This window comes from Muscardinus avellanarius, assembly GCF_963383645.1.
Source record: "Muscardinus avellanarius genome assembly, chromosome: 4".
Taxonomy (NCBI): domain Eukaryota; kingdom Metazoa; phylum Chordata; class Mammalia; order Rodentia; family Gliridae; genus Muscardinus; species Muscardinus avellanarius.
Window position 1 is genome coordinate 83,566,855 of NC_137789.1, and position 13,217 is coordinate 83,580,071.

At 38.1% G+C, this 13,217-nt stretch overlaps 1 protein-coding gene across 2 annotated transcripts in view; it reads left to right on the forward strand.

Moving 5' to 3' along the window:
* The window catches only part of ATP6V1H (ATPase H+ transporting V1 subunit H), a gene marked incomplete at both ends in the record, with an annotated part of 123,264 nt that overhangs the window by 59,521 nt on the left and 50,526 nt on the right, over positions 1-13,217 (forward strand). For both annotated transcript variants that reach the window (XM_080693665.1, XM_080693666.1), the window contains one exon: positions 7,973-8,165. In XM_080693665.1, coding sequence (XP_080549791.1) covers positions 7,973-8,165 — 193 coding nt within the window. The remainder of the gene's footprint in view (positions 1-7,972; positions 8,166-13,217) is intronic.

Below are 13,217 nucleotides of genomic sequence, written 5' to 3' on the forward strand. Positions count from 1 at the left end.
TTAATCATCTAAAATATTTTTTCTTATGTCTGTTTAACAATGGATAATGCTAACCTTCTTATAAGTCAATAACTTCAAACAGCCTTTTATTTCCTCGCTTGGCTTGTGCTTTTACAAAGGTTTATGTCTCCTAAGAATCTAATGCTGCACAAAACAGATTCTAGTTACTCAGAATTCAGAAGAGTTATAAAACTTTTGTAGTAAATTCAGGTAAAAATTAAAAAAAAAGTCTTACTCAGAAAAGAGTGAGTATAAATTATTCTCTCTAAGCCATGTGATTTAGCCCATTCTTTCTATTGTTGTTGTTGTACTGGGGTGTAAATCCAAGATACTATATATCTTAGCTCTGCCCCTAGTTGTTCTTATTGTGAAACAGGGTCTTGCTAGGTTGCTAAGAATGTCAGTAAGTTGCTGAAGCTGGTCTTGAACCTGTGATCTTCATGTATCAGTCTCCCAGATACTGGGATTACAGGCATGTGCCCTCACACCTGGCTTAATTTAGTCCATTTTGTGTGAGGTCCTGATTAAGTACAAAACTTTTAAGAGCTGTATATTTTGTTTTAATAACCTTATATAAAGAGTCTAAAAAACCTCACAGAAAACAATGGGAATTGTTTTACTACTGGAAAGACAATTTATTTCATACTGAGAAAACTAACTGCTTTTAAAGCAAATACTGTTTTTGGTTAGTGTAGGCATTATATCTCTGTTAGAAAATTTGTATAGGAAGTGAGTGAGGTCTTATGTAAATTAATGATATGTATGTTATCAGACTCTTTGAGACTGTTTAACTTCTAGTATGGGGAGACACCCGTGAAAGGGACTTGAGCATTCTGGATCTCCTCAGCACACACATGCATGCAGGTTCTTAGAGTAGCTTTCTGCTTTCTGCAAAAGGCTATTCTTTTTTTTTTTTTAAATTGGTGCATTATGAGTATAGTAATAGTGGGATTCATTTTTACATATTTGTACATGCACAAAACATAATGTGGTCAATTTCATTCCCTAGCACCTCCCCTCTCCTTCCCATTCTGCCTTTCTCTGGTTCACTTTCTCTACTGATACTCTACTTCTATTTTTATTAATGCAAATAGCTATTCTTATGAATTGGATTTAAGTTGTCCCAAACTACCAAATCTTCATCGATTCAGTAAGTTAGCAATTATTTTATATTAACCTGCAAAATTTAACTCTATTCATTATTATTTAATCTTTACCAGGAAAAAAGTAGCCATTATAATTTGCCCTCTGGTCCAGTAGACCCTTTAAAAAAATATATATATATATAGTCCTTTTATGAAAAATTAATAGAACTGAAAGTGAAACAGCTGTTATAGCAATCTTTTTAATAAATAAATTTGAATGATAAATACCATAAAAGATGAAAAAAGTCATCTTATGTCCGTGAGCAAAATGCTTCAGGTTCTTTTATAAAATATTATCTTGAAGCATTTTGTGGTGAATACCACTAGGTGAGAAGACTCTAGTTCCTTTTTGTCCTCAGAAGAAATATATTACTCACTCACCAGTTCTTGAACTTGAGAAAATTCATTTATAATATAGTCATCCAAACAGTTTAAGATTTTACTTACTTGGGTAATTTTACTGTTATTATTAGTAAATTGAAGGCTGTTTATCTCTTTGCTTTTTATTTTCTGATTAATAACTGTGAAATGTCTTCCTCTGTTAATAAAATAATCATGAATTCTCAGCTGGTTTACACTGTTGGGAGATTCATCAGGAGGATTTATTATAGAGATGTGATCAGGATATGCAGCTGGACCATGACGGGCAAAGACAGGATGAGTCTGAAGAAGTCCACCTGCAGGCTTCCTCATGCTCTGTCCCCTCCTGAGGAGTGAGCTGCTGAGCTCTCCTCCCAGCAGTGAAAATGCAGCAACATTTGTATGAGGCTTATGTTCAGAAAGCCCAATTACTGACTCACCTTTTAAGAGTTTACTTGAGGTTAGTGATGTTAGCACCCTCTTCCTATAATTCATCGAAATCCAGATTCCTAAAGGGTAAGTAGTTGTCTAAACAAAAATACCATAGATTGGGTGGCTTATGAGCAACAGAAATTTGGTTCTCACAATTTTGGAGGCTGGGAAGTCCAAGATCAAGGTACTAACAGATTTGGTGTCTGATGAGGGCCCTTGCTTCCTCTTTAAGGACCCATTGTTTTTTCACTTTAACTTCACTCAGAAGAAGGAGCAAAGGTTATCTCTCAGGCCCTTTTATCAGGACACTGATTATGTTTCTGAGGGCTCTGCCCCTGTGATCTAGGCTGTGCCCAAAGGCCTCACCTCATCACACTGTCACCTTAGGGGGGCAGGATTTGATCATGGATTTTGGAGTGTTGCAGACATTCAAAGCATAGCAATAGATGTTCAGGATAAACCATATTGCTTGTACAAACAGTGTGGGTCCAGCAAGCTGCCCTCATGATTTAGGGAAAATTTTGCATTAGTATAGGAAACTGATTACTAGCCAAATCCCCAGAAGCCAGATGACGGTAAACCTTGCAAGCAGATACTAAGACTGGGTAGGCTCAAGACTAGATTCCAACTCTTTTCCTGTACAAGAACCTAAAAGTAGGCTACAAAATTATGTTCCAAGTCTTTTTTTACCTTTTATTTATTTATTTATTTATTTATTTATTTATTTTTATTTATTTTTTATTTTTTATTTTTTTGGTGGTACTGGGGTTCCTGGAAGCCCTTCTACCTCCGGGCTACACTCCCAGACCTATTTTAACATTTTTTTTTTTAAATTTGGAAACAGGGTCTCCTAAGCCAGCGCGCGCGGCTGTCTTCGAACCTGCGCGATCCTCCTGTCTCTGCCTCCCAAGCGCAGGGATTACAAGCGTGCGCCACCACGCCCGGCTTTTTTTTACCTTTTAAAAAGATGATATAGCCAGCCATGATGTTGCACACCTGTAATCCCAGTACTTGGGAAGATGAGACAGGAAGATCATAGATCTAAGGACAGCCTTAGCAGGTAATGAAGCTCTCATTAACCTACTGAGATCCTGTTCTTTTTTTTTTTTTTTGTGGTACTGGGGTTTCTGGAAACCCTTCTACCTCCGGGCTACACTCCCAGACCTATTTTATACTTTTTTATTTGGAAACAGGGTCTCTTAAGCCAGCACGGCTGGCTTTGAACCTGCATTATCCTCCTGTCTCCGCCTCCCAAGCCGGGGATTACAAGTGTATACCACCACGCCCGGCTAGATCCTGTTTTTTTTTTTTTTAATGATAAAATGTTAAAAATGTTATATAGATTTTTTTTATTATTTCAAAATATATATTTTTATTTACAGGGAACCTTCTCCTTCTGTGCTTGGCTGATCTCACTTAACATAATGTTCTCCAGGGCTTTCCATCTTCTTGCAAATGATATAATTTTGTTCTTCTTTATGGCTGAATAGAATTCCATTGTGTGTATTTCCCAAAGTTTTGCTATCCATTCATCTGTTGATGGAGATCTGGGTTGGTTCTATATTTTGGCTATTATGAATTGTGCTGCTATGAACATAGGTATGCATATGTTGCTGTATTTCTCTGAATTCAACCCCTTTGGAAAGATACCCAGGAGTGGTATAGCTGGATCATATGGTGGATCTATTCCCACCTTTCTTAAGAATCTCCACACAGATCTCCATAGTGGCTGAACTAGTTTGCATTCCCACCAACAGTGTAAGAGAGTTCCTCTTTCTCCACATCCTCGCCAGCATTTGTTGTTATTTGATTTCTTTATGCTTGCCACTCTGACTGGTGTTAGATGGAATCTCAGTGTAGTTTTGATTTGCATCTCCCTGATGGCCAGTGATGTAGAACATCTTTTCATGTTTCTATTGGCCCTTTGTATCTCTTCTTTTGTGAAGTGTCTATTTAGTTCATTTGCCCATTTCTTGATTGGGTTGTTTGTTTTGCTTGTGTAGAGTCTTTTGAGCTCTTTGTATATTCTGGATATTAGCCCCCTATCAGAATGGTGGCTGGTAAAGATCTTTTCCCATTCTGTAGGCTTCCTCTTTAGGTTTAGTTTCCTTTGATGAGAAGAAACTTTTTAGTTTGGTGCTATCCCACTTGTTTATTCTTGCTTTTATTTCCTGAGCTTTGGGGGTTTTGTTGAGAAAGTTACTGCCTGTGCCAATATGTTGTAGTGTTGAACCTATGCTCTCCTCTACTAACTTCACAGTCTCAGGTCTAATTTCTAAGTCTTTGTGGATCCTATTTTTTTTTTTTAAGAAAATAGAGCTGGGGTTGTAGCTCAGAGGTAGAATGTCCCTATACTCAATTCTAGTACCCCTCCCAAGTAAAAAGACTTGGACAATGCAATAAGAAGGGTGGGGGGTTATGGTTTATTTCACTGTTAAATCATCTTTCTAGAATTACATACCATAGGTCTCCATTTTTAAAAATTTAGTCTTTATTAATAGTATTAGTTGTAATTATTGAATAATGATACAGTAATATCCAGGCTGACTTCATTGGGCAGTCTAAAGGTAGCATTGACCTCCTAAATATTAAAGCTAAAAGTAGATATTCCCTAAATGTAATTGGCCCCATATTTCAACAATCACTTATGAACATTAATATCCCCACATTTGAGCTCTAAAGGAATGCACATTTTTAAGATGAGGTTTTAAAAAATAGATAAAATTTTACATCATTGGGTGACATTATACAATGGAGTATGAGATGTTCTGGGTTTGCAGGGCAGCAACTCACTAAAAGTGTTGTTAGTTAGTAACCAGACATTTTATCTCTCTACTCCCTCCATTGGTTTGATTTTTTTTAGAAAACTCTCAATTAAAGCTAAAACAATACTAAATATTGATTTTAGCATAATGGACCTTAGCCCTTTTTCTAATCTTGGATTTGACAATTATTTATACTTGCTGAGTTCTCCGCATGTTGTTGAGTTAAAACTCAACAAAGGTTAGGTTTTACAACTTCATTTAATGACATTCTTGGACTTGTTTTTTTTTTTTTTAGTGAGCAGTCACATCTAACTTGCCTTGATGATAGAGAGATAGCAAAGGTCTAAGTGATAGAGTCTGTTCAGGTCTCTTCCTTGGGGAATTCTCCCTCCAACTGTGCCAGCCTATGAGCTGTTGGAGAGCATAGACAGTATCATTTTTGCCTCCTGTTATATCCCAGGTGCCTTGCATGGTGCCTCATCAGAGATGCTCAGCAAATACTTGTTTAGTCAGTATATTTAGTGTACCTGGATTTTTACATCCTCAGTGTCCCCTTAGCATGCACTTCTTGCTGCTCTCCCATATGCAGGGCTCTTGTCCTGAAGTGAACTGTTTCCTTATTCTGGTTAACAGGAGCTTTATTTTGCTTCATTAGGATATCTCTTGTGGCTAATATTCAGATATAGAAGACTATCTTTTAATATAATCATATATGTTATATGTGATTATTGTGCTGATATCGTATGGGTGCATAGTATGATATATCATATAGAAACTCCTCTAAACTTATCTGCAGAGGTCATCAGTGTTGACAAGTCCCTCCTTTGAAACCTTTCTATTCTGTTTTTAGCAATAACATACTGTCTCTGAGCTCCACTCAATCTCTCTGGTTATGAAGTATCATTAGCTAGGTGCACAATTGCTAAAAAAAATTGTCCTGAAGACAAAACAAAATAAAACAATGACTCACGTGTCAGGGACGTAGCAAGTACCATTTTCATCCCTGTAGTGGGGAGGGTAGGATGGTTAGGGTTGCTGAAATTTACCTGCTGGCAATTTGGACCTTTCAGGAAGAAGCTATGTTCCTTTGATGTTGGTGTCTGTGCATTTTGGAGAATAGCCTCATGCTGGGGCCTGGCCCTCTGCAAAGGGGTTCCAGCTGGCTGGTGCTGGTGTCTGAGCTGGAAAATTGCAGTCTGAATGCAGATGCTGCTAAGGGAAAGAACTGCAGCTGGGATGATGCTCTCAAGGAACAGGAAGCCAACAGGAGAACCCTTCATCCTTGCAGTCTGTCTCTAGTGCCTCTTCTTGGCCAAGCCTAATGGGGAACCAGCTGGAACAATAGGTCTATGGCTCCCAAGGTATCAGCCAGAGTATCACAAAGTCAAGTGTGGAAGGTTTAATTTAGTAACAGGAATAGAGAATAAAGGAAGCCAGCTTCTGGAATGTTGATAGTGGAGAACTACATGATTTTGCAGCAGTTGCTACTCATGTCAGTACTAAATAAAAGTAAGCTTTATGTAATAACTCATTCTGGAGGAGACTCAAGGCAGAAACCATGCATGAGAAAACTAAGGACAATTCAATAAATTGGAGAATGGGAACAAATATGAGCTTCTATGTTTAGATTGTAAAGTTGGATTTTAAAAACTTTTAATATTTAATTAATAGAGGAGTTTTTGGTTTACAGATAATTTTTTTTGCAGTATTGGAGATTGAACCCAGGGGCATTCTACCCCCAGCCCTATTTTTAATTCTTTATTTTGAAATAGGATCTCGCTGGGTTGCAGAGGATCTAAGTAGCTGAGGCTGGCTATGAACCTGCGACCTTCCTGTCTCAGCCTCGCAAATACTGGGATCACAAAGCGTGTGCCAACCATGTCCAACTACAGAGAAATTTTAAGTCCAGAGTTTCCAGATACGACCATCTCCCTTCCCTACCAAAGTTTCCCATTATTAACATTTTGCATTAGTGTGATTTATTTGTTAACTAAGGTCCATAGTTTATATTAGGGGTAGTTGAATTTGGCATTCTATGGGTTTTGACCCTGGTGGTCATTTTTAATGGTCTTATTTGATGATTTCTGTCCTTCTTTGTTTGAATGTAGGACTTCCCAGGGAAATGTCCTGAGCTTCCTTCTTCCTCCTATTCCTTCGTGCATGCATGCGTGCGTGCGTGTGTGTGTGTGTGTGTGTGTGTGCGTGCGTGTGTGTGTGTGTTAATGGGGATTGAACTCAGGGGCATTCTGCTTCCAAATTGCACCCCCAGCCCTTTTTATTTTGAAACAGGATCTTGCTACATTGCTGAGGGACTTCACTAAGATGCGGAGGGACCTCACTAAGTTGTGATGATTCGCCTGTCTCAGCCTCCCAAGTACTCAGATTGTAGGCCTTCATCATCATGCCTGTCTTCTCTTCTTCTGTTATTATAAATTCTCTCTCTGGGGATAATCTTTTTCATTTCCATGGTGCTTTTCCAGTTTTCTTACCAATGAAATATGAGAATCAAACCTGACAGTTTTGAGGTTTTTTTCACCCCTAAATTCTGTGATTGGCTATCTCAAGTTCAGACTCATCACAGGCTTCCTGCAAAGTCATCCCCTCCCTTTTCTGATTTTTCTGTATATTTTAAGGCTACTTTCTTGGTTGTCTAGACTCTACATCTTGATATAACAGTTGACTTGAAGCTGCGCCTGTTTTGTCACCTTTTCCTGTTGGATGTAGCTCTTTGTTGCCCATCACATCCTTACTAGTAGTCCCTCTGCTTGTCACTAATGTTAGTCCCTTTCTTGTTGCTTCCCAGCAGCAAGTGATCCTGCTTCCTGAGGACCTGTGACTTTCAGAGGGTTAGGGGAGCTGTACTGAAAATGGCTCACTGTGAGGAGCAGTCTAGCTGAGTGCAGTTGCTGGTAGAAAAGAAACTGAGGATGTAATTCTGAAAGGCTTGTTAAAGTCAGGCTTGGCGGTGCACTCCTTTAATCTCAGTAGTTGGGAGGCTGAGACAGGAGGATCGCAGGTTTGAAGCCAGCCTCAGCAACTCAGCAAGGCCCTCAGCAACCTAGCAAAACCCTCTTTCCAAATAAGAAATAGAATTGGGCTGAGGGCATAGCTTGAAGGCAGAATGTCTCTGGGTCCAATCCCCAGTACTACAAAATCAAAAACAAAACAAACCCCAGAGAGACTTGTTACATTAGTATGCAGAGAGAATAATCACTCATTATTTTGTTGTGACATCATATTAATGTTCTCTAAATGTATGTTTCTTTTCAGCATAATGGGAGTTTTGAGTAACAAATGTGGCTTTCAACTCCAGTATCAAATGATATTTTCAATATGGCTCCTGGCATTCAGTCCTCAAATGTGTGAGCATCTGCGGCGCTACAATATCATTCCTGTCCTGTCTGACATTCTCCAAGAGTCTGTCAAGGAGAAAGTAACTAGAATCATTCTTGCAGCATTCCGTGTAAGTGCTTAAGTGTTTGTTGTTCATTGTGGTGGTGTTGGTGATGGTGGGTGGCGGTATATGTGTGTGTGTGTGTGTGTGTGTGTGTGTGTGAGAGAGAGAGAGAGAGAGAGAGAGAGAGAGAGAGAGAGAGAGAGAGAGATGGATGGATAGGTATTTTCTACTGTGCAGTACATTTGAGCTTTTAGCAGATGGGAAAAATTCACTGTTATTAAACTATGGAGTTTTGATGAACATTGGATACAGTATTACAAATTTGTCCTCATCCAAATTTGAGGCTGTGGGATGGGGTGAGGTCACTATCTAAAGGAACAGATTGTGTGACTTATACAGTACTTGTAAGAAAGTATAATTTGGTTATGTTCAGATGGAGGAAGTCCCTTTTTTCTGCGGTTTTTGCCGAGACTGATATTGAAGGAATTTCTCTATTATGAGGCCCATATTTTAGTATGTAATTGTATTTCAGATTCTGAATGTACTGACTGACAATGTATTTCTGAGGCAACTATAGAGATGTATAATTATTTTAAGCAGTAAGATTATCTTATAGGATACTACGATTTTGTCAGGTACTAAGTCAACTTCCTCCCGAAACAGGTGAGGAAGCTGAGGATGAAAGAGGAACTGAGCTAAGTTGGGGGGTTCTGACCAAGTGTGGTGTGCATGTATGTACCTATCACTGTGATAGCACGATGACGTAAGACTACAGTGCACCATAAAAGTGTACTAAAAAAGGTCAAAGAAGAGCTGAGCTAGAATCTGAATTCTAGCTTACCAGGCAGCTGTAACACAGAAGTATTGTTACTTTGGTTCTCAGAGCCCCCGTAACAATTGTCTATAGCTAATTTTGTTGTCTTAGGATTCTAGTGGGCTTCTGGGAAATGGCTTGGTTGATGTGATGTCTCTTTAAGAATGTTATCCAGGAGTAGTATGAGTGGACATATCTCATGTGGTGCTGCCTCCACCATGCACTGTCCCCTGGGCTGTCCCCTTGTTAACTCATTGAATGCTTACATAAGCAACTGAAACATGGCAGTCATGGTTAGTCTGTGGGCATCCCTGGTGTTGGGATTGGACTTTGCTTTGCAGATAGGGATGCTGACGCAGAGAGATAGCATTGTTCCTTGCTTGCTTCAGAATTTGTGCTTTTCACCATTACTTAGCTTTTTCATTTCTTTAAATAAGCAACTAAAAAACAAAAAGTAGTACAGATGTATTGCAAAAAAAGGAGGTAGTAGAGATAAAACATTTGTTAAATATAGTCACTAACATCTTTAATATCTTTCCAAGCATATAGTGATAAATATAGAAGTAGGTGTATGATTTGAAACAGCCTCCAAGTACTGGGATTACAAGTGTATGTCACCGTGCTCAGCTCAATAGCTTTATTCTTAACAATATATAATGAATATCTTTCCTTTTCTGTTTATACACATCATTAGTATTCCTTTGTTTGTTTGTGGTACTGGGTATTGAATCTAGGGCCATTCTACCTCTGCACTATACCCCAGCTTTTTTTAGTTTTGGTTTTGTAACAGGGTTTCGCTAGGTTCCTGAGAGTCTTGCTAAGTTACTGAGACTGTCTAGAACCTGTGATCTTCCCATTTCAGCCTCCCAGGTACTGAGATTACAGACATGTGCCATTCTACCTGGCTTTCAGAACTCCTTTTTTTTAAAAAAAAAATACAGTTTTTTTTGTTGCATTTTAATTATACATCATAATGAGGTTCAAAGTGATAGGAACATACATGCACACAGTACTTGTATGTTTCCCTCTGGATCCCACTTTTTCATCTCCATATATATTATTGAGAGTGGAATTGTTAACTTATTTATGAACCCTTTCTTTTGATGGCTGTATTTCACTGTGTTGGTGTAAATGTTAACCAGTATCCTGTTGATAAACATGTGGGGTATTTCTAGTTTTATTTATTTATTTATTTTTTGCGGGTCTGGGGATGGAACCCAGGGGCATTCTACCTCCATGCTACACCCCTGTCCTATTTTTTATTCTTTATTTTGAAACAGGGTCTCACAAAGTTGTGGACAGCCTCACTAAGTAGCTGAGGCTATCCGCGAACTGTGATCCTCTCATCTCAGCTTCCCGAATGCTGGGATTACAAGGGCATGCCACCATGCCCGGCTCTCCAGTTGTTTTTTTTTTTTTGACTTATACTTGCCCACTTTAATGAATAATTCTTGTGGATGTAGTTCTAGAGATGGGATTTGTGAGTCAAAGGAATCTACAATTTTTATTAGTACTTTATGTAGATAATGCTATACATTTCAAAAACATGCCACTTTGCATTCCATCAACTGTATGTAGGGAGTTCATGCTTTTCTATTTTCATTAGCAGTTAATATCATCTTGGATTTTTACAAAATCTTGGGTGAAAATGAAGTTGTTTTAAATTTGAATTCTGTTAGTAATAAATGAAGCTAAACATCTTTTAACATTTTATTTTCTATTTATTTCCTTTCTAGAAGTTGCTTATTCATAGCATTTGAATTTTAAAATTTGATGTATAGAAATTCTTTGCTGGATAGTCCTAGTTAATAATAACAACTAATGTTAATTGAGAGCTTATCTGTGTCAGGTACTGTCCTAATTACCTAAAATGAATTGTGCATTTAATGATCTGAAGAACTCCCTGCAATGGGTATTAGGCCATGAGAGGTTAAATAAGTACCCAAAATAGCTAAGATGTGAAAGCGCTGGGATCTAAACTCAGTGTGACTCATGCTGTTTACCCTGCTAACCACTGCTTAATGCTGAGGATAATAATTTTTACATTTTATCGAGTCATTTTCATGCATTGCTTTATATAGTCTCCATAGCCAGCAGGTTCTATCATTATAGATGTGGAAATCAAGATTTTTAGAGCGAATTCCTGAGGTAGCATAAGATTAAAATTTCAATATCTTTCCATCAGCTCAAAAATCATTTTATTAGCCGCTGTGCCATTTCCCTTTTTTTTCTTTCTTATTTTGGTGCATTTTGTCAGGAACCTCAAGAGTGCCATTAAAGTGGGGAAAAAAAAAAAAAAAACACTGGGTGTGGTGGCAAATACATATAATTTAAGTACTTGGGAGGCTAAGCCAGGAAAATCATAGTTTTGAGGCTCGCATGTGGTAACTTAGCAAGATTCTGTTTCAAAATAGTGAACATGAAGGGACAGGATACAGCTTAACAGCTTGACATTGAAGGTGATATAATAGAGTGAAGACAGACTTTAAATAAATAGTGTCAGTGGAGTGCAGTGATAAGAAATGAACAAGAGTACATGCAGTGTCAAAGGTGAGGGTAGAGTGGGGGGTTTAGGAAATACTTCAGAAGGGAAGTGGCTCGGAGAACCTTGTGAAGAATTACTAGTTTTTTAGAAGGCTGGTTGCAAGAGGGAGGAGGTTAGTAAATTTTAACAAGGGAAGAAAGAACCATCTGGAATTGTTAGTAATTTGTTTTTTTAAAAGACCCTCCAATCCCCACGCATTCAGGGAGTAAACGGAGCACAGAAATCCAGCTCTTGCAGATGCGATCCTGCTATGTGTAGCTGTTAATTTTCTGAAGCACAGAGTTGCTCTGTAAAGCATTCTGGCTGTTGAACTATGGGGCCAACACTCTATTCTAGTCACCCTGGCATCCACTCACCCACACTTGTTCTCACTTGAGCTATCCACTACAGCCCATTTCCTTCAGATAAGACTCTTTGGTCAGATGTACTTTTCTACTTTATTGTGTACTTTGCCTAAATGAAAAAAAAAAAAACCCTGATTTCCCATTGGAATGTATTCATTTGAAATAAATTTATTCATATATCACATCTTTTTAACTTGATATATTTTCTGAAGGCTAACACTAATGCCTTTTTGTTTTGGGATTTTTACCTTTTCTTCTTTTTATTTTACTAAAGTTATGGGAGATTTTTTGTTTTGGGTAGATTTTTGAGTTTTAATGAAATCTTACATGAATGAGAAAGAATCACATCACTGAACAAATTGTCATTTGTCATTTGTTTGGCTTTGATGTTTAAGCCAAACAAATTTTTTAGGGCAGATTTCAAAAAAAATATGAAGTTATAACAATTTACAAACACAAGTAATCTACCTCTAGGAATGCAAAACATACAATCATAGGTTATTTTCAATACAAGAAAACTTATTTGTTTGCTTCAGTTTCTTAAAACTAGTCAGGCAGCAGGGCATGGTGGCACATGCTTGTAATCTTAGCATTCTGGAGGTGGAGACTGGAGGATTGTGGTTTGCAGTCAGCCTCAGCTACTTAGCGAGGCCCTTTGTGACTCAGTGAGACCCTGTTCCAAAAAATAAAAAGACCAAACAATAGCACTGGGGGTGTAGCTCGCAAGAAAATGCCCCTGGGTTCTACCTCTGGTGCCGCAAACAAAACAAAACAAAAACTACTAAGACAAAGCACTAGCTTTTATTTTTATTTACAGCATATGTCATACTCCTATGTAATGTGTTCCAAATCTAAAAAAGTGGAACTGCCTGAACCAAAGATTCTGCAAAATCATGACTTTTAACAGCTTGTTCTGGAACTAAAATGAAGACTGAAATGATAAAAACATTATTGTAATCCCCAGAATAAGGGAACTCTGCAAGTCCAATAATGTCCAAGAGCATTTATGAAAAGATGAAAAATAAAAAGACTTGAGTTTATATATGTGCCAGTATTGAGAAGAGGCATCAAAATGAATTAATGTGCTGGTATTGGAAAATTGCTTTGATAATTTCCAAAGTGTAAAATATAGTCAGAGCTTAGGTACTGTGCAAGCACTCAGACAGGGAGGGGGCTGCAGCGATTACAATGCAGAGTTCCTCTCTGTCTTTGCCCTTCATTCTAATCATTAACCTATAGTAAAACCCTTAGGGTCAACTGAAGCCATTAGCCCTAAAATTACAAGAGTTTACCTCCTCACCTTTGTGATCCGGTTTGAGCATAGAAAGGTAAACTTTGTGTGGTGCTCAAAGCACCCTAGTTGATGAGCAACCAATACTGCCCAATACAATAGACCCGAGGGCCAGGTAGATTCT